Source organism: Malania oleifera, chromosome 2 (genome assembly GCF_029873635.1).
Source record: "Malania oleifera isolate guangnan ecotype guangnan chromosome 2, ASM2987363v1, whole genome shotgun sequence".
Lineage (NCBI taxonomy): Eukaryota > Viridiplantae > Streptophyta > Magnoliopsida > Santalales > Ximeniaceae > Malania > Malania oleifera.
In genome coordinates, this window is record NC_080418.1 from 92,606,749 (window position 1) to 92,630,232 (window position 23,484).

Here is a 23,484-nt window from a genome sequence, read left to right on the forward strand (position 1 = left end):
TTACAATAGATTAAATATGACATATGGCAATTATAGTAACTAATTCAATTTAATATTGTTGAATTCAGTCCAATTCAATCTTACAAAACATTAGATTAAAGAAATTAATGCAAATAATCTTAGATAGAAAAAAATGATGATGATGATGATGATGAAGACAAATTGAAATACAAGACACAAAATGAAAAATTAAGGAAAAAAAGGATGAAAAGTAAGAGCTAAACCCTTTAGATTTCAAAGATGAAACTAAGTAATGCAGTGACCTAAAGCAACTATCATAATACCAAGTGCAAGTTGTTCATATGCTTGATTCAACTTCAACATATACTAAATTAATAACATGGTATGACAAGTATGACTGTGACAAAAGTGATCAAGCAAACTAGTACAACTATTATAGTAATCAATTTTAAATCAATCAAAAGTTCATGAAGGAGTCCTTTCGAGAAAATATATATATATTTTTATGATTTTCGATTGATCTGTTAACATATTCCTATAGTCTTTACCATCTCTAATTAACTTCTCCTAACTAAATAGTCAGTTTATACATTACGTTTAAATAAAACAATGTGAGTATAAAATTTAATTAAAATAAAAATATCCTTAAATTTTCTAAAAGTTAAAAATAATAATAAAATTAATTCCGAAAAGTTTTTTTTTTTTTCTCTATTTTCAATTTGTCTTATAAGAGTACAATGTAGCACTAAAAGTAATCTCTGAGATATAATAACTAAGTTAAATATATACTTATAATAATTTTCATTATTGAGAAATTTTAATTTCTAGTATTTTTTATTTTTGGTAGTTTAATCATATTTTTATTTCTTATTTGATTCATGGAAAAAGTGGGCATTTGTTGAATGAGGTTTGTAATTTGCTTTAGGTTTAAAAATATTAACCCAATAAATTAGAAATTTTTAATTTTTAAAAAATTTTTAATTTTAATATTTAATTTTCTTTTATGATTTTTATGCTATATCAATATTTGGCGCAAGCTTAAATGTAGATTACAGAATACATGAGATTTTATCTATATTTAATAAATTACGCATATAAGATAAAATATAATACTAATAATATAGTTAAAACAAAATAATAATAATAATAATAATAATAATAATAATAATAATAATATACAAATTATAGTCAAGTAAATATTTATCAAAATAATTTTATCATTATATAGCTTAATAAAATAATTGTATGTAATAATTACATATTTATAATGTTATTATTCCATATTAAATTAATTGAATAAATTTTTTTTGTTCTATAATGACATAATTAATAAATTAAACTCATTTTCAATTTCCTGTATTTATATATCAAACACTACGATATAATTTTGATTTTGATTTCTTGTCAACAGTTTGCTATTCATAGATTCTTTCACCATTTCTTTGTGCATGGGAGATCATCTCATCTAGGAATACAAATATTTAGAAGCTTGAATTTCAGATCTAAAATTTAAATTTACGTAAATTATTATTTTTTTAAAAATTTAATATTATATTTTATTCAAATTCACATAAATTTAAATACAGAGTTTAAAATTTATACTGCCAAGTACTACCGTCAAACACAGCCCCTTAAGTTGGCAAAATGAATTGATCCATCCCCTTGCCCTCTATTTCTTTCCTTCAGCACAGTCCACCACTCACGGATTCCATTTTGGCTGCGAATTTCTTCGGAGTACAATGTTCGAGTCGAAAATACTGGGTTTTCTGGAAATCTCACCACACAAGAAACTGAAAAGGGGTTTCAAAGATCCTTTATGGACCTAAACAACCAATATGATAAAATACAACCACCTCTACATATGATACATGCCCATCTCCCAACCCCCAGCAACTATAACAAGTTCCCCATATTATGGATGGTGAGATATATAAACAACTGTGGTACTGCCCTTTTTTTTTTTTTTTCATTCCTTATTCTACAGACGTCAAATAGGTCAGGCACCATAGGGGAAGGCTCCTCCAACCACCGCCCACAATGCATGATACATTTCATTCTTTACAAACATTTCAAAGGGTCTCTCTGCGTCTCCCTTGCGAAGAAAGTGAATTCTGCTCAATTGAACTCCCCTGTCTAAGGTTAAAAGAGTGAAAATCCATCTTGCAAGCGAGAGGCATTTCTCATGCATGCCTCGATGTGTCTTCGTGCAACTGCGCAGATCTCACATTTGCTTCGTCCTGCCATGATGATAAAAGGCATTGTAATACCAAATGAAATCACATCATAGAACTTCAAAACCAGAACTAGAAAACTAACTCGAATGCCATATGTGAAACCAGTTGGTGCTCGGAAGAAATCCATCTGTCCCTGAAAACACAAAGCCTGTTTTGAAATATTTCCTGATAGCAAGTGTCAAACAGAACAAACAATAGTCATCAGAAAATATACCAGCCCATGCATGCTTTGCTGAGCACCATAATAACCATCATGACTGGGTGCAATGGTGTTCAATTGTCCCTATAAATATCAAACCCAAACATAATAATCAATATAACATACAATGCGTTGTTTCTCTGTAAACACAACCACCTTCAGCATCCATTCTGATGGTCATAACTAAAAGACAACATACCAGCCCCTGGATGGTCTGTTGACTGCCATAGTAACTATCACGAGTTGGTGCCATTAAATTCAATTGTACCTGCAACAAGCATAACAGGCTACAATTAATTTTGATTTCATCACATTATCATGAGATAACTGCACTAGGTTATAACAAATCATACCATTCCTTGCACACTTTGTTGTGTACCATAATACCCATCAAGGGTTACAGGTCTGGAACTCAGCTTGTCCTACAAACATAAAATTCCAATTTTAAAAAGTGTAATAAGTTTCCCAATTAAAATGCATCATCGTGGCCAGAATATGGCTATATCACAGCATCATTTGTCTGCTCCTATAAGTAACAAACGAACTATCATATGTTAGTTCATTCTAGTGTAAGTGAACAAAAGTGAATTGATACTGTTCCAATTAAATACACATACTGCCAGGCTTCGCTTTTAATTATTTATTCATTTACTTTATTTATATATTTTGGAGCTTTGAGGAGGGTCCAAGGGGATCCAAGAGTGAGAAAGGAGTGAGAACAAACCATCTGTTGCAAGCTTTCTTGCATGCCAACAGCCATAACATCTTGCTCAGAGTTCACCTGCCATATATACACAAGTCTTTCTTATATAAATAACTAAATATGATTATAGAGAACATCACAAATAAAGCAGCTCAATGTTTATCAACTACCAACCTTCTTTTTCTTCGCAGGATTCTTCTTTTTATTTGACTTGCTCATAATTCTACTTTGATTCTCTTCTTCAATGCAAAGAAGACCATGAGTAGCAGAAGTGCCAGCATCAACTGGATTCCTACAAGAGTTATTCACACTCACACAATTCCCAAAAACTTCTTCAAGTGCACGAACTGCAATATTGTAACTCTCTTGAGATATAGATCCCTCTTCACCTAGTTTCATTGCTCGTTGACATAAATCATTGTAGCGCTGAACCCTAGATTGTATCTGATCAGATTCTTCTCCTATAATATGCCTGCTCTTAGCTTCTTTTGTCCAACGCTTTAATATATATTGAGTTGGGATCTCGCCATGACCACAAATTTGGAGAACTATCATTGCATGCCTACAAATCAAACCTTTATATTCAAACAAATGGCATATGCAAGAAACTTCGGACTTCAATTCATTCCATGTTACAATAAAGTCTTGATTCTTTTCAAAGTCCTGAACTTTGAATGTAATGGTTGCTTCATCTTGTCTCTCTCTTTTAGGATGACAAGCAACTGCACCCAAAACTTCTACTTGGAATTTTTTAAATACTGCATGGGTGTAAAGATTAGCAACATGCTTTTCCAAAGGTGATGGGGATTTTAATGCAGGTTGTTTGTTCCATGTGTCAGTATCTGCTTTGGCCTCCTCTTCATACCTATCTAGTATAATTGCTTCATACTGTTTCAAAAACTCTTGCACAGTGGTCTTCTTATGCACGTATTTGTCAAAGAAAGAGTTCACACTGTCGGATCGCTGAGCCGTGGACATTCCAGCGAGAAAACTATCCCTCATGTATGTTGGCACCCATTGTTTGCGATCTTCATACAATACTTGGAGCCAATCATACTCTCTCAGATCAAACCTATCAACAATTCCCTGCCACCTGCTTTCAAATTCTTCAGCTGTCCATGACCTGTAAATGCATTTTTCGAGTTCTGCCATAAAATTTTCATTCCGTTTAATTACATGACTAAGATTTTCAGTAACCTTCCCCCATATGTGCCACAAACAAAAGCAGTGATTAGAATTTGGAAAAATCTCAGAAATAACCGATTTCAAGGCTCTATCTTGGTCAGTAATTATAACTTTCGGAGCTAGGCCACCTACAGCTTTCAGCCACATCTGCATTATCCAAGAATATGTTGCTGCACTCTCATCAGACACCAAAGCACATCCAAGCAACATGAATTGATAGTGCTGATTCACTCCAACAAAAAGAACAAGAGGCATTTTATACTTGTTTCTGACATAAGTTGCATCAAAAGACACCACATCGCTGAAATTGATGTAATCATGCCGACTTTTGGCATCAACCCAAAACAAACTCTTCAGACGTTGGTCTTCACTCAGATCTATTGCATAAAAGAAATTGGAATTCACATTCTGCATTTGCGCAAAAAAGTCCAGCAATATTTTTGTATCCCCAGCTTCTAGAGCTAAATACCGCCCTTTCTCAAATGGATTTTTGGTGTCATTCTTCAGACCAACCACATTTTTATACTCAGCAAATTGTCTAGCCATCGCAGCATACATCCTTCTTGTCTGTTCACTAACAGCTTGGGCTGGCAGAAGCTCATGGTTATGCTCTTTTACAAAACTATGTATTATCCATTTTCCATCTGATCTTCTCTTCACATGCATGCTTGCTTTGCAGTCTGTCTTTGAACATGACCGTCGACCAGTTGCATTTTCAGGATCTTGCTTATTTCCTTGTCTGGAACGTGGCCGATTAAAACCCTTGTCATACTCTCTCTTGGTCCCGTATCTAGAGCATGCAAACTTTGCATCAATAAATTCTCTTGATGTCTTTGAACGACGGCTGTTTTGTATTGCAGTATTGAAACCTACAGACCTAGCATATTCTTGGTAGAAGGAATATGCTTCCCCATGAGATTCAAACTCCATACCAGAAAGGGGCTCAAGATTTGCATCCACTTTGAACTCAACTATATCTGTTGTGGGAGAATTTAAAACCCCACCATCTTCAGCATGAACCTCTCCAATGCTCAAAATATTCCCATTCTCCCCAACTCTATTATGGGGTTTATCTTCTCCATCCAACATATTATCAATTCCATTTGGTTCATCATCTTCCTTCTCATGTTCACCTGAAGGTAATCTGAGATCAATATCCATGGCGAGAACCTATTCTCTTCCAGCACAGGCTTAACTAGCAATACCTGAAAAGTGGATGGGGATTTTAGGCAAATTGACAAGCCAAAATGTGTAACTCAAGATTATGTAAACAAAGAATGAAAATTATTAGTTACCTGCACTTGATCTATTGTTGAATGAAAACTATTAAAACAAAAATTAAGTATACGTTTTTCTTGAACCACTTATTACCCAATTAATATAAAAAATCAAGGGGACTAAACATATATACATATATATATATATATATATATATATATGAAATCAAGATACTTGAAAGTTACAATGGAATGATCATTGCTTAAACAGACCCAAAAGAATAAATATCACTCAACAATATAATGACAATCAATTTTACAACAGGTCACACTACTTGAACAGATCAATGTAGCCTCATATGCTGCAATAACCATACATAAATGTATTTTCTAAAAATGTATTCTCCTACCCGTTCCTTGGGAAACTAAAAATCATACTGCTCAAGAATAACCCTTGAGCCTTGGTAAGGAAAGGACAAATGTTAAGGAAATTCCTTGGGAGACTAAAAATCATACTGCTCAAGAATATGCAGAGGTTCTGTACTAACAGAGTTTTGAGTAAACAATCAAAACAGATGAGCATGAACAACTTTTGGCTCCCCTTTCATCTTTCTTTTCTGCTTTTGAGAAAATATATACAAAGCTCTAAGTCACAGAACTTCATTTTTCGGTATAAACTTGAAGCAGTCAAAATATCCACAACTCACAAAGCAATCCTTCCAACTCTCCTTGATAGAAAGGAAAGACGAGTGAGCCATGTAATTTAAAAAAAAAGCAAGTACAGCCCACCAAACTTTACTAGAATCAAGGGCATGAAAATAATCACAAACCAGTCTACAAAGAATGAGGATCGCTACAACATGAAAACCTATGCAACTAACAGGACACAAAATGTCCCACACTTCACCCCCTACCCACAAAAAAAAAAAACCAACACACACACACAACACAGAGACATACAAAATAGATCAAGTGAATATAGCATCAACCAAAGGAAAATTTCTCAAACCACACTTGCTGATAAAATTGTCAAAGTTCTTTACATAGAAGCTAACCTAGACCTGCCCCCTCTTCCACATCACAAATCAGAAGACATTACACCCCCCCTTCCCCCCAAATAGGTGCACATAATTAAACACATAATACAACTCATCCAGAAAAAGAAAGAGAAAGAAAGATCTAAAACCATGCCTTGAGTGCCCATACTCAAGAGAGCCGTCACTTACGATTCCTGAAGCTCCAATAAAACAGAAAAATAAACGACCAAGGAAACTATCATCCCTAAAAGTAAAAGCATACAAAGCATCCCACATAACAAGAACCTCAAGTTGAACTAAAACAAGGAAGACACTCCCAGTAATTAAAATGCAAATTCAAGATACTTTTAACCAAAACCCATCCACCAATTCAACCCTAGTTTCTTGCAATGTCACCAATCCAGGAGAGGCTCTCAAGCTTCAGTTTAACCACCCTAAAAACATCCCCTGAACCTCTAACATTCAAATGAACTTCATAAAAACTATCTATTACCCCCTTACTCCTACCTCCCTTTTAAACACAAGTCTGAAAACTGAGGCCTTAATCTCTTCCCCCAAGGCACTCGCAAATCTTAACCCTATAACCTCGAAAAGGGCCTGAGGGTCTCAATTGTCCCTTTCATCCCCTAATGAGTCTATCGTCAAGACATCCCCCACCAAGTCTCCTTGGCATTTAAGTGAATCTTTAGCAGCACCAGTTTCTAGAATACGTAGTGCACTAGGAAGAGGAATCACCCTTATGGCCTTACCAGTAGATAAAAGAGATAATAAAGTATTAGCTTCTGAAAAACTGAGAACAGGGACAACTGATAGATCACCCTGTGGCCAAAATAGTGTTAGTGTTTTCAAAATCCTTCAAATTGCAGACATCAACCAAACTCTTACTAGCCAAAGTTTTGCAATCCTCTTCTGCTGTCACTCAATCAATGAGAAGACCCTCCTCAAACAACAAAAGAACTTAAATCCTCTTTAGAGGTTATATATGTCTTTCAGTATTATTACTATTGAGTGTGTTAGTATGTTAATTAGTGAGACTTAGTGAGGGTATTATTGTCATTAGAATCTATTTAAATTTGCATTATAAAGGGAGAGTCCTATCTTCAAGTTAGGTCATTCATTTTTAATCAAATCTTAACATGGTATCAGAGCATGATCTTATCTAAACCTTATTTCCCTCAGCCGTCGCCAGAAAAAAACCATTCCCACGGCTGTTCTTCCCTAATCCACCTTCATTCCATACTAAATCACAAAACCAACCATATACCCATAATAATAAACCCCCCCCCCCCCCCCCAAACGACCCACCCCACAAAACCTCATCGCTGGAGGGCACTCCACGCGCCCCCACACGCCAACCAAATGCCGGAAGGGCTGACCCCAAGCACCGGCACGTGAGTGTACTTCTGGCCACTTTTTTCATTTTTTTTTTTTTCCTTCTACCATGCTTTGATTCCTTCTTTAGACTATATTATCTATCTGTTAGGCCAGTTTTTTGCTCAAAAATTCAACCTTTTTCGACCATGCACTCGCGGTATTCTGTTAATTTCTGTTCAGGGTTTGTGAAGACTTCGTTGTGAGTTTTTTTGGAGTCGTGGCAGCATTCGTATGTTCAGTTGTGAGGCTGTGGCAGTGCTATATCCATCGGTGAGTTGTTCACCTTGTCCGTGGTTGCATTGGTGCTTCACATGGTTTGTAATTGTTTCGATTATTGGTTGTTCTTCTTGTTTTTGGTGTGGTTGCTGATTTTTGAGTGCTGTGGCAGCGCTATATCCATCAGTGAGTCGTTCACCTCGTCTGCCATCATGTTAGATGAAGCGTATTCATGAGGAGCTTAAAATCATGCAACCTATAACTACTGACGTTTATGAGATGCAGAAGCAGAGGGAGCAGATGACAGTTCTTCGGGCTCTAGCAGGCTTGAGACCTGAGTTTGAGGCAGTTTGGTCCCAGATACTCAGCGGTGCTGAGCTGTCATCATTTGCTGATGTTTATTCTCGTGTCCTTCGTGCTTCCTTTAGCACGCATTCTCCTGCTCTTGCATCTGTCTTTGAGAGGACATCCTTTGCTACACAGAGTGATCCTAGTTCTCTACCAAACAACTGCAAAAGTTATCCCAATGGTTCGAATAGTCGGTAGTGGTAGAGATGGACGAGGCTGAGGTACTCCTCGCAAGTGCACTCAATGTGGACCGAATAATCATAGTATTGAGCAGTGTTGGGATCTTCATAGAAGACCTTCACGTGTCGCCAATGCAGCCACCACTAACTTCACACCTTTGGGGCCAGCCAATGCAGCCACCACCGACTCCTCACATTTGGGGTCGAGTGGGGGGCAACGTACCGTCTCTATGTCAGAGGAAGAGTATTCCAAGTTCCAGCAATATCAAGCGTCATGACAAGCTTCTTTTCCCATTGCATCTCTTGCCCAAATAGGTAATCACACAATATGTCTATCATCCAATACTTCTTGTCCTAGTCCTTGGGTCATAGACTCCGCTGCCACTAATCATATCACAGGTATACCTAGATTTTTCTCCACTCTTCAATATCCTACAAATTTACCTCGTGTTACTCTTGCTGATAGATCCACTACTGCAGTCAAGGGAATTGGGATTGTAAATCCCACTTCTTATATTTCTCTTCCTTCAGTTTTATATATTCCCAAACTTCCTTTCAATATTATGTCAATTAGCAAAATTACTAAATCCATGAATTTTTCAATGACATTCTTCCTTGATTCTATGGTTATTTAGGATTTGAAGACAAGGAAAACGATTGGCAAAGAGTGTGAAGCTGGTGGATACCACTTTGAGCCGCTATCTCCTTCTACCGCCTGCACTACTGCTGCCACACCTTTTCAAATTCATTGTCACTTCGGTCATCCTTCATTGGAAAATTTAAAATGTCCTTTTCCTAGTTTGAGTTCTGTGTCTAGTCTCGATTGTCAATCTTGTCGGTTGGGAAAACACTATCATGTTTCTCTCGTTTCTCGAGTCAATAAATAGGCTTTAAGCCCTTTTATGTTAGTTCATTCAAATGTATGGGGTACTAGTAGGGTCGTGTCCAAGTTGGGTTTTTGGTACTTTTGTAACCTTTGTAAATGATTATTCAAGAATGACATGGTTGTATTTAATAAAAGATCGTTCTAAGTTATTTCAGGTATTTTGTGCCTTTTGTTTTAAAATAAAGACTCAATTTGGTTTGCTTGTTCGAATGCTTCAAAGTGATAATGCTAAAGAGTTTTTCAGTGCACAATTCACTACTTGTATGACTCAATTTGGAATTGTTCATCAATCATCCGGTGCCCACACTCCTCAACAAAATGGGGTTATAGAGCGGAAAAATAGACATCTTCTTGATATCACTCGCCCTTTACTTTATCAAATGCATGTACCTAAAGTGTTGGAGTGATGTTGTACTTACTACTTGTTATCTGATCAACAAAATGTCATCCTCTGTTCTTAGTGGTAAAATTCCCTGCTCCATTCTCTCTCCTAATTCACCTTTATTTTCTCGTCCTCCTCGTATATTTGGGTGTGTGTCCTTAGTTCATCAACTAATTCCTAGGGTGGATAAGTTAGATCCTCGTGCTATAAAATGTTTCTTTCTGGGCTACTCTTATACTAAAAAAGGATATCGTTGTTATAGTCCTGTGCTGCATTGCTTCTTAGTTTCTGCCGATGTTACCTTTGTTGAGTCTACACCTTGCTACACCTAATCACTGAGCGCTTTTGAGCTCAATGAGTCTCTTCATTTGCCTAATCTTTCAGATTCAACGTTTCTGTCCTTGCCTAACCAAACATCTGAGTCTCCATGTGGTTCGAGTCCTTATTATCACCGTGATCATCCTAACTTAAAGGTGTATTCACGACGACGGCTCCAAGGAAGAGAGTCCCCTTTAGCTTCTACTACCATGCCTTTGGTTTCTTCGCCTGATGATCATACTTCCCATGATGTTGATCCTCCTATTGCTGTTCGGAAAGATAAACGCACACGTACTCAACAAACTATTTCCAACTATGTTTCTTACAACACCTTATCACCCTCCTATTATTGTTTTGTCATTGCTCTATCATCTACTACCCTTCCTAAATCTGTTTCAAAAGTCTTAGCCCATTCAAGGACTAGGGATACTATGGTTGAAGAGATGAATGCTTTACATGACAATGGTACTTGGGACTTGGTACCTCTTCCTCCTAACAAGTCTGTGGTTGATTGTCATTGGGCTTACACTATGAAAGTAAACCTTGATGATTCTGTGGCTCGTCTAAAGGTCCATCTTGTTGCTTAGGGATACACTCAGGTGTATGGTCTGGATTATTTTAATATTTTTTCTCTAGTTGCCAAACTTACATCAGTACGTATGTTCATCTCCTTGGCTACTACTTGTCACTAGCCTTTGCATCAATTAGATGTAAAAAATGTCTTCTTGCATGGTGACCTTGAGAAGGAAATTTATATGGAGCAACCACCTGGGTTTGTTGCTCAAGGGGAGTCAAGCTTAGTGTGTCGGCTCAAAAAGGCTTTATATGGTTTAAAACAGTCTCCTAAAGCATAGTTTGGTCATTTCAATATTGTAGTACTTGAGTTTGGTATTCGACAGTGTGTTGTGGATAATTCTGTGTTTTATCATCATACTTCATCAAGTAGGATCCTTGTAGTTTATGTGGATGATATTGCTATTACAAGTGATGATGATAAAGGTATTCAAAGTCTCAAACTTTTTCTACAAACTAAGTTTTAGACCAAAGATTTGGGACCGTTGAAATACTTCTTGGGCATAGAAGTATCGAGATCTCGTATTGGAACTATTGTGTCACAAAGAAAGTATGTTCTTGATCTGTTAGATGAAACTGACTTGTTGGGATCTAAACCGGTTGATACACACATGGATCCTAACAGCAAGTTAGTGTCGGATATGGGTGATTTGCTATCCAATCTTAGACAACACCGAAGACATGTTAGAAAGTCAAATTATCTCACAATTACTCGGCCAAATATATCTTTTGCAACAAGTGTTGTCAGTCAATTTCTAGATTTTCCGAGGATAAGTCATTGGGACACAGTAATTCACATCTTGAGATATCTTAAAGGTACACCTAGGAGATGTCTTTTATATCGTGATCAGGGTCACACTTATATCCATGGATACACAGATGTAGATTGGGCTAAATCGCCTTCCGATCGGAGATCTACCACCGGGTACTATATCTTGGTTAGTGGTAAATTGGTTTCTTAGAATAGTAAGAAACAAACTATGGTGGCAAGGTCAAGTGTTGAATTAGAATATAGAGTTATGGCTCACACTACCTGTAAACTTGTCTGGTTGAAGAACATGTTTGAATAATTGGATTTTCCACATTCTTAGCCTATGAAGTTAATGTGTGATAATCAAGCTGCTCTTCATATTGCTTCCAACCTGGTCTTTTATGAGCAAATGAGGCACACTAAAGTTGATTGCCACTTCGTTCAAGAGAAACTTGTACAGAAGCTCATTACAACTACTTACATAAAGTTGGACATGCAGCTTGCTGATCTATTTACCAAAGCATTGGGGGCTGCTCGTGTTAGATTCATTTGTAACAAGCTAGGAGCTCATACATTTATGCTCTAGCTTAAGGAGGAGTGTTAAGAGGTTATATATGTCTTTTAGTTTTATTATTATTATTGTGTTAGTATGTTAATTAGTGAGAGTTAGTAAGGGTATTATTGTCATTAGAATGTATTTAAATTTGTATTATAAATAGAGGGAGAGTCTTCAAGTTAGGTCATTCATTTTTAATCAAATCTTAACATCCTCCTTAGTACCAAAAGAAGCAATATCAAATTCAAAAAACCTGCACCCAGAACCTGACCAAGCCAATCTATGCTCATCACCACCCAACATGTTATGGATGGTGGAAAACACCTCGAGGGCTACATCAAAACAGACTGATGCTCAATTCACTCCACTAGCAGATCTAAATTTCAAATATTCCATCTGATTAGTTCATGCAACCTAAATAAGCTCACTAGCATCAATGGCTTCTTTCCAACCCTCAAAACAGAAACTAGGACAAAGTCATGAAAAAGTTCTCTATGAGAAAGAGCAGCAATTCCTTGAACAGTTAATGCTTTAAATGGCATAAAAAATCCTTGTCAATGCGCTGCTTCCAGCTGAGTCACTATGCAAGATAGCTTCAACCAGCTCTCAACCTTGGCTTGGTCAAAGACTGCTTCAATATGGGCTTATTTTGATAAGGATCCAATCCCCATTTAACCAAAATCTTTTGAAACTGAGGGTCTATAATATTATCTTTATGTTTTTGGAGAAATGGAACTAATTATTAAAATATTAGGCCCCAAACAAATTGTCAACTGGAATCCATCCACCCTTATTAGACTCACCATGCTCATATTTTAAATAAATATTTGAATCGATTTGTATCCGATTTTGGGCTAAAAAAAATATAGCCTCAGATCACTCACCCTTCAAAACAGAGCACTCCCAGAGTTTCCAGGCAGATTTTCAATTAATTTTTCCAGGAAAAAAAAAAGAAATAAAAAATCCATGGATAAAGATTCATTTGAACCTTATTAGCACAAAGAGCTGCTGGAAGAACAAAACTCAGTAAGTCGTAATTCAAGAAAGATTCATTTGGAACCTCATTAGCACAAAGAGCTGCTGAAAGAACAAAACCCGGTAAGTCGTAATTAGGAATTTTAGATTAGTTGAACTTAATACCCTATATAAAATACATGATGTATGAAACTATGAGACTGTGAGGCTTGGGACTTTGAAATGTGGCTGAATGGTGCATCTATTATGAAATTATACACCTAATCTCCAAACAACTATTGTGAAAGTATTCTGACAAGCAACATCAAATCCAAAGTGAAGGAATAGGCTATGATATGCAAGATTGCAGGAATGAGTTCACACCCTTTAAAATATGAAGATGAAGTCGAGGTATGCCACCCAAAAACAGCCAAAGAAATTGAAGTTGGCTTTATCCCCATTAACCTTGATTACATTTTCAAGGAACCACTAGCTCCATAATTGGAGGAAAGGGAGGGACCCCTATATCAGATGGACGGAATTTTGTTTGGTTAGACTGATTAAGACCATGGTGATGATAATGTTCATTAGGGAATTTTGTTTGGTTAGACTGATTAAGACCATGGTGATGATAATGTTCATTAGGGCTCCTACTATGTTACACACAAAGTTACCGCTTTCCAGAAAATGCTAACACCCACGCAAACCACATATTGGTACAAATATTGCAAATTGTGGTACATTTTTCGTTCTGGAATGCTAAATCCAATGATCCAAAGTTTTAGTTCAATATTTTTCACATAACTTTTTATTAAGTAAAAGTGGGGAATCATCACATTTCAACTCTATTTCTGCCATTATTAATCTATTCCACACAGAAACTCTTTGATAGATTTAGAAAAAACAGCTCAACATCCTCTCCAAAATATGCAAGTGCCATACACTTCTTCACCAACATAACTAATCAAGTATACCCAAGGACTTAAATTTCAATTTCGATTCAAATTTCGAAGCTCCAAAAGTACAGAAATTTTGACGGAAATTTCATTTTCGATTTCAATTTGAAAAAATAACAGAAATTAGTAGTAAAACATGGAATTCTTTGTGACATTTTAGAAATGGTTAACAAACTTAATAGTATATGTTTTAGGACTAATATATTACAAATTAAATACATCTATGTTTTGTATGAGGTGGAAAAGTTGTAAAATAGTATGTGTATCAAACATATTGGTATGAGAATGTACATTAAACATATTCAGTTAATACAAATGAAATTCATAAATCATTTAAATATTATTTATTATACAAATAATGATAATTTAGACATGAATGGTTAAATAGAATGTTACTATAAGTTTATTTTTTCATATAATTTCAAAAGTACTTGTAATAATCTTTTGTTTCGATAAAATAAATTAAAAGAGAAATTCCACTTCACTCCTAAATCTCTCATTTGAATTTCGATGAAATTTCATTGTATAGTTAAAATTTTTATAAGTTTCGCTAAAATTTTGAGATTTCAATAAATTTCCAAATGATTTGTTGAGATTTCGATAGAACTTATGCAGACGGAAATCAACTGCCATTTCAATTTCCAGGGTGACAGAAATCGAAAATTTCAACAAAAATTTCAACAATTTCGTGGAAATTTAAGACCATTAGTATACCCCTAATGTTCCACATTTTAGAGCATGTTCCATACCACAATCCTGTTCCTGTTCCACGAACTAAGATGTTTCACATTCTACGTAACATTGGTTACACCTTAGCACTAAGAACCTCAAGGCACAAAATAAAAAAAATGTTGGGGTCCACGTGCAATTTAAAGTGATTATGGTGGTAGTTTGGATCTTCTTGGTGGTGATCGTAATAGACATAGAACTAGTGCTAGTGGTGGTGGTGCTCAAGGTTAGAAAGCCTAGCCTAGTGGCACTTCAGGAGGATATTATAGATTAACAATTCTTCAAGATGACTACCATATCAATGTGCCTCCGTCTCTACCTCCACCTCCATCACCACCTCTAAGGTTGCATGTTTAATAACAGTCATCCACAATCTACAATAGAGTATAACAAAGAAGTAGATTGGAATGTGGTGCTCAAGGACCCATGTGGTGTCAACAAAGGTTTGCAAATTTTGAATTTAGAGAGTCATCCTATCATATCACTAGTGATAGAAGTCATAAGTGATCTATCCCATATCCATGTTGATGTAGAATGGGAAGGGGCTAATTGGATGGATCACTTAGACCCAAGTAGGAGAACAATTTCAAAGAATAAGGTCAAGTGATAGGGTGGATCAATTAGGCCCAGTTTCAAGATCAAGTTCAATGAATAGGGTCAAGTGATCGTTGGGTCCTAAACTCAAATATGCTTAATTATTTAGTTGGTTATTATGTGTGTTACGTTGAATTTCTAACGTGCTTAAGTGTATTTGGGGTTTGTTTACTATAGATGTGTCTTTTGAGGGCTTATTTGTAATTTCTTGTATCTTTTTTAGAGGTTTATTTGTAATTTTCTTATAGTAGTAATAGGGTGTGAAAGCCACATCAGAGATAGTTTTGCAAATTTGAAAGTGGAAGGTTGAGAGTTTTCTCCCCCTGCCTTGTATCTTCTTCTTCCTCCCTTTCCAACTTCCTCTTCTTCTCTTCTCCTCTATTTTTCTTCCTATTTTCCCTCTGAGCAGTAAATTTTGTAACCGCATCATTTGGTATCAAAGCCACAATCTCCATTCTTCCATTTTAACCCTCCATTTTCCCCTCCCAGACATTCTTCTTCTTCCTCTCTCCTCTATTAAATTTTAGTCCCTTCTCTTCAGCCAGAGCAAAATTTAAACACATCTGCTAGCCCTAGTGGCTAAGGTTTTTCATTGCAGTTTGTTTTAATGATAACAACTCATTAGTGGTTCTTAGGTTAACTAATATTTTTCCTCAAGTTCAGTTCAAATAAACAAGACAATACCAAAGCAAGCATAAGGGTCAGATGTATATCAAAGAAGCAATGAGCAAAGGTCATAGCCAAAGCACATACATGGAACACGCAAAACACAACCAACCGGAGCATATATGAAAGCTTGTCTTCTTTACATGTTTGTTGGGTTGTGTGTGAGGTAGGAGTTATGTTAACTCTTGTGCGTGTGATGTGTATAAGAATACCTTGCAAGAGCTGAGCAAATGCATATGCATGTAGTTCATATAGTATAGCACATCCAAACTAAGTTTACACATGCATACCGGATCATTCTTAGTGATTAAGTTGTCAAACGAGCTTTTAAACTTGGTTTTCTAAACAAGACATCTACAAACTCAATTTGGACAAGCATTAAGCATCATTAGATCGTGTATATCCCATTAGCACTTGTCCTTGCATAAGTTAGCTCATTTAGAGGCATACTAATGTGGAAAACAGGGAAATGGTCGACCAGGGCATAGCACAAGTCGACTAGCAATTCCAGTAGCCTCATTCGTGAAAAGACCAGGTGACTAGTCAACCAATACAGGGGAATGATTGACCAACAATTCCAGTAGCTAAAATTTTATCACAAACCAAGTAACTAGTCAACCACTATAGGGGTATGGTTGACTAGCAAGGATGAATGGTCGACCAGCTTAGGTGTATGGTTGACCAACGGCCTCGAGTAGACAGCATTAAATGCGCAATAACTGCTAGTTTTTTCCTTATCTTGTCTCCATTAATGCCCAATGGCTAGCCAGCGACTTGCAAGTCTTTTGGCCATAAATATACCTCATTAGCTTTCATTAAACACAATTTTGATCAAGCATTGGTTGTTGAGGATATTCATTGTGCATTTATTCTAGGTTTCATATTTTGCTCTCAAGCTCTCTTGCACTCTATTCTTGTTATACATCACTTGCAACAGAGAGTCGTGTGAGGTTTACACTTGTAACATCAGCTCAAGAAGGAGCATTTCATATTGTATTTACTTGTATTGATTCATTGTATTTGGAGGTTCGTTGTGAGTCATTGGAAGGTACTTCTTGGTGAACACCTTGTTGTAGCTCTTGGTGAGCAGCTTCCCATATTGTAAAGGCTTCTTCGTCTTGAAAGGAGGTCGTATAGTAGATTTGGGAATCCTTGAGTTGGACTCAAGGCTTGGAGCCAAACCACGTTAACATCACAGTGTCAAGTTCTTTTCTCCTTATCTCTTTTCCTTTGCTTGCTTTTGTTTATTTGTTGTGATATATATTGTGGTATAATAATACTCTTGCTTCTTGCCAAAGATTTTTTTTTGTAATTGTAGAAAATTTCAACATCCGCGAAGAACGTCTATTCATCCCCCCCCCCCCCCTCTAGATGCACACCCAGGCCGACAACATCCACAGCTGCTGCATCACAATCAGCCCCTACTCTTCCATCACCACTTGGCCAGAAGAATCCGCTGAAGACACCACCATCAAAGACAGACACCCCCAATGAGCCTCACCCCCAAATTTCATTGCCATCAGCATGAGGCCCCACACATCGGGGGAAAAATTCCCCAACCATCAGCCCTTCAAATCCCCAATTTTCCTCACCTTTTCTCCTCATACCACCGCCGCCGCCAACCCCCCCCCCCCACAAAAAAAAAAAAAAACAATTTTGCCTCAAGCCTCTTCAGCAGAAAGTCATCATCAGCGACTTACACACCTCACGCTGGTGACACACATGTGGAAAAAATTTCCCCCTCATCTGCTACTCCCATGACAGTGAGATATAAATTCCAGCCTCAATATTTTGATTTTTCCATGATATCTCGAAGCTTATTAGTAGAAAATTTGGATTGACCATGTTTGATAAATATTTTGGAGGGTCCATCATTGCTTCCCGCATTGAGAATGAGGTCCAATAGCTGCATTTCATGAGTCACACATAAGAGTTTGTTTAATTTCTGAGACACTCTAGAATAACAAAGAATATGAAGATAGTTCTCGAGAACTTAGAAGCTAAGTTTCAAAAAATTGCATGAAAAGATTGAGATAATGGGCAATTTATGTTCAGGGTGTTTGGCAATATATAGTTGCAGTATATTTTTTATTAAAAAAGAAATCAGCAACATGGTGACTGATGTTGAGTTATCCGCAAAAGTGGAGTTGATATTTGGAGGGAACAAAACATGGAGAAAGCTCTAGAGATTATTATTAATACTTTGAATAGTCTAACAACTGAATTTGCAGCTAGGGCAAAAGGCTACCAAATGGGAATATTGTATAGCTGCTGTTGCTGCTTACACTTTTGAGTTGCGTTAAGACTGGAATAATCATTTGAACAGGGAAACTAAATTAGAAGCTTTAAATTTTAACAGTGATGGATCTCCTAATGAATTTGATAATCAGGTGTATTCTTTGAAGTACTACTTGCCATGGAATGAAATGAATGAGGCTCGAAAGTTTAGGATGAATTGAGATTGAAGGGAACATCCCAAAATTGGTGGATCAAACAATAAAATTTCAAAAGGAGGCGATGTGGTGAGATCAGAGCTGGGATGCGATAAGGCAAGCCCTGAAGGATAATTTGCACCTTTCAATTTTGATGCAAGAAGACAAGACAGTGGTAGATTACAGTAGAAAATATCATCATTTGGCTACTCCAAGGAGTTTGTTGCATGTCATCACAATACAGTTGGAGATGCAACACAGGCTGCCACTAAGATGGAGGAGGAGGCTAAGCCAGCATAATCCTCATGGAGCAACATTAGTAGTGCAGTTTAGGAAAGACTACTAGTAGAGTTGTACACAAGAAATCAACTGGCAGTTGGGTAAAGAAGTTCAAACTACTACCCCTTAAAACAACTAAGGTCCAGCCAGCAATCAAGTGCTCCAAATGTCAGATTTTTTTGCCCTTTTGGTTATCCAATTGCATAATGTCCTAAACAAAAGCAATTGCAAAAAAAGATGATGATGATGATGATGATGAAGCCATCCAAGTAATTGAAGTTGAGATAGAAGTCTCAAGTAACTTAAAAGAAGGGGCTACCAGAAAGACAATAGATTACTTCAACCTATTCTCTCTTCCCATAAGGTTGAAGCAAATGATAATCAAAGACGAACCAGCATTTTCTAAACTCAAGTGAGCTGTTAATTGTTATAAGCTGTGCACTTTGATTTGTTGATCCTACTAGTTATACAAACACAATTTCTAAAACAGAGGAAGTTAAATTTGAAGATTAAACCACATCCAGATCCATACAAGATTGGTTGGAACTTGGGTGAACAATACGAACTTGAAGGTCCGTGATCATCGCTTGCTTACCTTCAAGATTGGTTCAACTGTCAATGTGATATCCTTCCTCTCAAGATCTGTCATATCCATTTTGGGGATCCATGGTTGAACATATGAAGGCTAAGCATGATGCTAATTCTTATACCTTCTTCATCAAGAAGAAGTATAAGTTGATGCCATCTCAAGCTCCTTTTCTCAGCATATTGAAGTGCACCCCCAGTTTCTTTCCTTATGAACTGAGATGATTCTTTTCACGGTGACGGATTCCTTGGTGCTTTCCCCACTGAGGTGGAGTTGAACTCTTTTCAAAAGGACGGAATTGATGTAGGATAGGAAGCAGGTAACTGGATGGATAATTAACACAATTTGGAGACCACATTACTAACAATAAGGTCAAAGGATTGTTGGGTCCTAAACCCAAATGTATGTAGTTACTCGGCAGTTATTATGTTTATTTAGTTTAATTTGTAGAAGGTCTATGTGTCTTTGGGGGTTTTTAATAGATGTGTCTTTATGGGGTTATAGTAATTTCTTGTATATTTGGGGTATATTGGTAATTCCTTGTAATTTAGCCTTTGTAAGTCACATAAGAGGAGGCTTTTGTTAATTCAAAAGTGGAAGTTATATAAGTTTCTTCTTTAACCTTGTATCTTCTTCTTTCTACCCTTCTTCCCCTCCTTTTTTCTTTCTTCTCTTCTCCTCTGTTACTCTATTTTTTTTTTTTTCCCAATATTTCCTCTAGCATTAAATCCTTACAATTATTATTGCATCAAATACTATTGAAATCCACAACATTATTTTCAACAATGCCCCAGCATCATCCACCCTAGCATCCAAGCCATTTAATCTATCACATCCCTTTGTATGCTTAGCCTCACCCCAACCCCAATATTGTGCCCCTAACTACGTTCCATATCCATATTACTTTACCATTTCACAATTCCAAGGAACATATCGCATACATCAATCATGGTATTCTTCTTCCTCATTAACATAATAGCAAAAGCAAAATCAAGATAAATAAAATATGGGTTCATTTTATTACATTTTAAAAGGAATTCAAGGTGGTCCTGGTACCAACTCTCAAAGTCAACGTGGATGAATAGATTGAGGCTATTAGGATCCTCCAAATCATTCTATATCAGGGTCACTTAAGAGATGGATAGAGAGACAAGGAAAAAGGAGAGGGGAAAAATAAAATAGCACGAGGGAGGGACGGACTAGAGAGGGACATTTTTAAGGTGCTTATGTGGTTGTACAACATTTTATGTGCTTCTTGTTTATGTTCACGTGTTTTAATAGTTTATGTGATTGTACTACGAGCTACAAAATATGCTCCAAAGTATAAAGGTATGAGTCATGAAGGATGAAATATGAATATGTTTAAACATGTATCTTTTGTATTTATGATTTCAAAATTTAAATTGCATTTTATAATCAAAAATTTCAAAAATTAACAAATATGGGGCTTTTTCTCACCGATGGTAACTAAAAAAACAAGGTAGTGTATAATAGTTCTAATATGTGCTGCATGTAAGTTGATTAGAATTTATTAAAATTCAACAAAGACAATATTTAAGGTTTGGTTTCAAAACATTTGAATTATTTTGTTCTCGACGAGTTCGCTTGTCCATCACTCTTTATATAAAGTCCATCTTGATCATTACACCACAGCCATTACCATTGCCACCATTAATTTCTAGTTTGAACTCAACAAACTAAATTGCTTTCCATACTGCAAATGCAATATTTAATGAATTTTTTAGCTCATAAGGGCACACTACTTCGACAAGTACCGTTAAGGTACTCTTTTGCAGAAGCACAATACAATAAGGGGGGCCTTTATTAAAAAGATCTTGTGCTTCTCATGTCTAACTTACATAGTTACACATGTCTAGTTGTGTAGTTTTTTTTCTACATGCATGACTGCTAAAGACTTCTAATATAGTCCTTTAGTCCCTGTGTTCCATATTTTAAGTCCAAGTCAATCATACTGCCAATATCAAGTGCATTAAACCTAGCAAACATATGCTTAAATCTAATGCTGATTAAGTTACATATGAGCATGTTATGTACAATCTAAAGACCAGGACAAGACTAACTTTGCTGAAGTGAAGCTATTTAAGCTGCAGAATTTGTCCAATTAAAATAATCCAATGTGCTATAAAAATGCAACTGCACAATGTCCATTATCCACTGATCCATTAACAGCCCAGTTCACTGATCAACCCTTAGCACAAACTTTTACAGCTGCATTTGAGTTGTTAAAAAGCACACTTAGGAGTTATACCATCAGATTACTCCAAAAGGTAAAATGACAAGTCATAATAGGAAGTGAAAGCTTGTGAAGTGCCCAATCAACAAACTTTCTGATTGGTTTTTCATTTTCCCCAAAAAAAAATAATAATGGCAAAGGCGCCCCGATTTTCAAGTTCTTCATTAAGTAAACCAAGCACCATACAGCAATATTACAAGCACTATCTTCCCATCAAAGCATCATTCAAATGGCTTATTCCAGCATGATACACTTTTGATACAAAAATTATAATCAATTCCAACAAATTTCCTTCTGCATTTGAAACTTGCTTAGTTGCTTGAAGTGGATCCTTTCAGCTTCTACATTAAATATATACTACTAAAGTTTCTAACACATTGAGTGGCACCAACGCCAGGTCCTTGCCCTCAAGAAATGAACAACGCTTTCTACACGAGATCCATCAAACTACTACAGTACTTGGATAAAACAATCTATCAGCCAACATAACTATTATTCCCATTGTTGCTGGCTTTTGCAATTACCAAACCGTCCGCCACAACCATTGATATGCGGGTCATGCATTATTTTCTACAATGTAAACCTCCCCAGCCCCCGAAAATACTCCCGAGGCCCAGCATCTTTGTCCTTTCTAAGCAAACAAAACCAGAGAAAATCAGAAGAATCAGGCCCAAAAGGAGTATTGATGAATAATGTGGCTGAGAAACTGATCTAATAACAATAATAACCGATCATTTCCGCTTCTCTTTGTCTCGACCGAAGTGATGAATTTTTAACTACTTCACTAATACAGGCCCAAGCATTCAGCCCCCAGACCTAATATAATTTCGGTACCAATTAAATTCAAGAATTCCCTATAATGAATTAAGAAAACAGCTTTGACAAACATAGCAGCCCCGAGAGAGAGAGAGAGAGGGATACTGCTACCGAGAGGTAGAGAGAGAAAGAACTTGAGGAGAGAGAGAAAGAGAGAGAGAGAGAGAGCGAGAGAGAGAGAGAGAGAGTACCGGTGGATGTGAGTGGCGGGGGTGCGCTCTATTTCATCATAGAAGAAGCAAGCAACAATCGCTGGATCTGCAACTGCGCATCCACGCGAGGGCCTTCGGCGAGTGGACGATACCCGATTAGGGTTTTCAACCACGCACCTCTATCCGTCTCTGTTTCACTCGCCCCCGTACCCCGCCTGTGTGCGACTCGCGCGTGCCCGACGGGTGTCTTCAAAATTTCGGCCCAGCACGGCTTGATTAGCGCAGTAACCCAGTAATTGTGAAGCCACCAAGTCTAAGGTAATGGAGTCCAATTTTCATGCCCCAACTCGCGATCCTCAAATGGCGCCCCGTTACATCACAAATATACATACTCTGCTTTTCTATTTTGGAAAATAATCTTCATCACGAGAAATTCATTTAGGAAAGATATAGTCGTAGATGTAAATCCTCTTTCGTAATTGTTGTGGTATCTGTATTACCAAAATAGAATTGCAAGTTTTCCTATTTAAATGTATTCTTTCAATGTAAAAAATATGGGAGAGAAAACAAAATTATACCAAAATTAACATGGTATTAGAGCAACGAATCCGATCCTTAGCTCCTTCCATTGGAAAACTCTAACTTTATTTGGTTGATTTGTGCCTCCTAGCTATAGCTGACACCGGCGTTATCATCAACTCCAGCAGTGACTCCTCACCGCATACCAACTCCATCCTCACCAATCTTACCAACCAAATGACCGAAGCTTTATCCAAAGTCCAAAACCCGACTTCAACCACCGAAAACTCGACCACTCCAATCAGCATCAAGTAGGATGGTTTCAACTATGCCCTTTGGTCCCAAGTTGTTGAAATGTACATCTCCGACAGAGACAAACTAGGTTATATCAACGACGATTGTCCACCACCGCCATAGTCAGATCCATC

General features: G+C 36.8%; 1 protein-coding gene across 2 annotated transcripts; it reads right to left on the reverse strand.

Moving 5' to 3' along the window:
• Positions 1-1,491: 1,491 nt before the first annotated feature.
• Positions 1,492-22,940, reverse strand: LOC131149864 (protein FAR-RED ELONGATED HYPOCOTYL 3). 2 transcript variants are annotated; one of them, XM_058100645.1, is made up of 8 exons: positions 22,577-22,940; positions 3,272-5,487; positions 3,119-3,175; positions 2,748-2,816; positions 2,594-2,662; positions 2,410-2,478; positions 2,278-2,328; positions 1,492-2,198 (listed from the first exon to the last, which is right to left on the reverse strand). In XM_058100645.1, the coding sequence occupies exons 2-8, from the start codon at positions 5,441-5,443 to the stop codon at positions 2,142-2,144; spliced, it is 2,544 nt and encodes an 847-aa protein (XP_057956628.1). In that variant the 5' UTR covers positions 5,444-5,487; positions 22,577-22,940; the 3' UTR covers positions 1,492-2,141. The 2 variants fall into 2 exon arrangements, with proteins under 2 accessions (XP_057956628.1, XP_057956627.1); XM_058100644.1 differs by having other exon boundaries at positions 1,492-2,328.
• Between the last annotated feature and the right edge of the window lie 544 nt (positions 22,941-23,484).

Coding starts and splice junctions, on each gene's coding strand:
- LOC131149864 (XM_058100644.1), bottom strand. CDS start 5,443: ATGGATATTGATCTCAGATTACCTTCAGGTGAACATGAGAAGGAAGAT. Junction 3,176..3,271: donor ATCCTGCGAAGAAAAAGAAG/GTTGGTAGTTGA, acceptor TATATATGGCAG/GTGAACTCTGAGCAAGATGT. Junction 2,329..2,409: donor AGCAAAGCATGCATGGGCTG/GTATATTTTCTG, acceptor TTGTGTTTTCAG/GGACAGATGGATTTCTTCCG.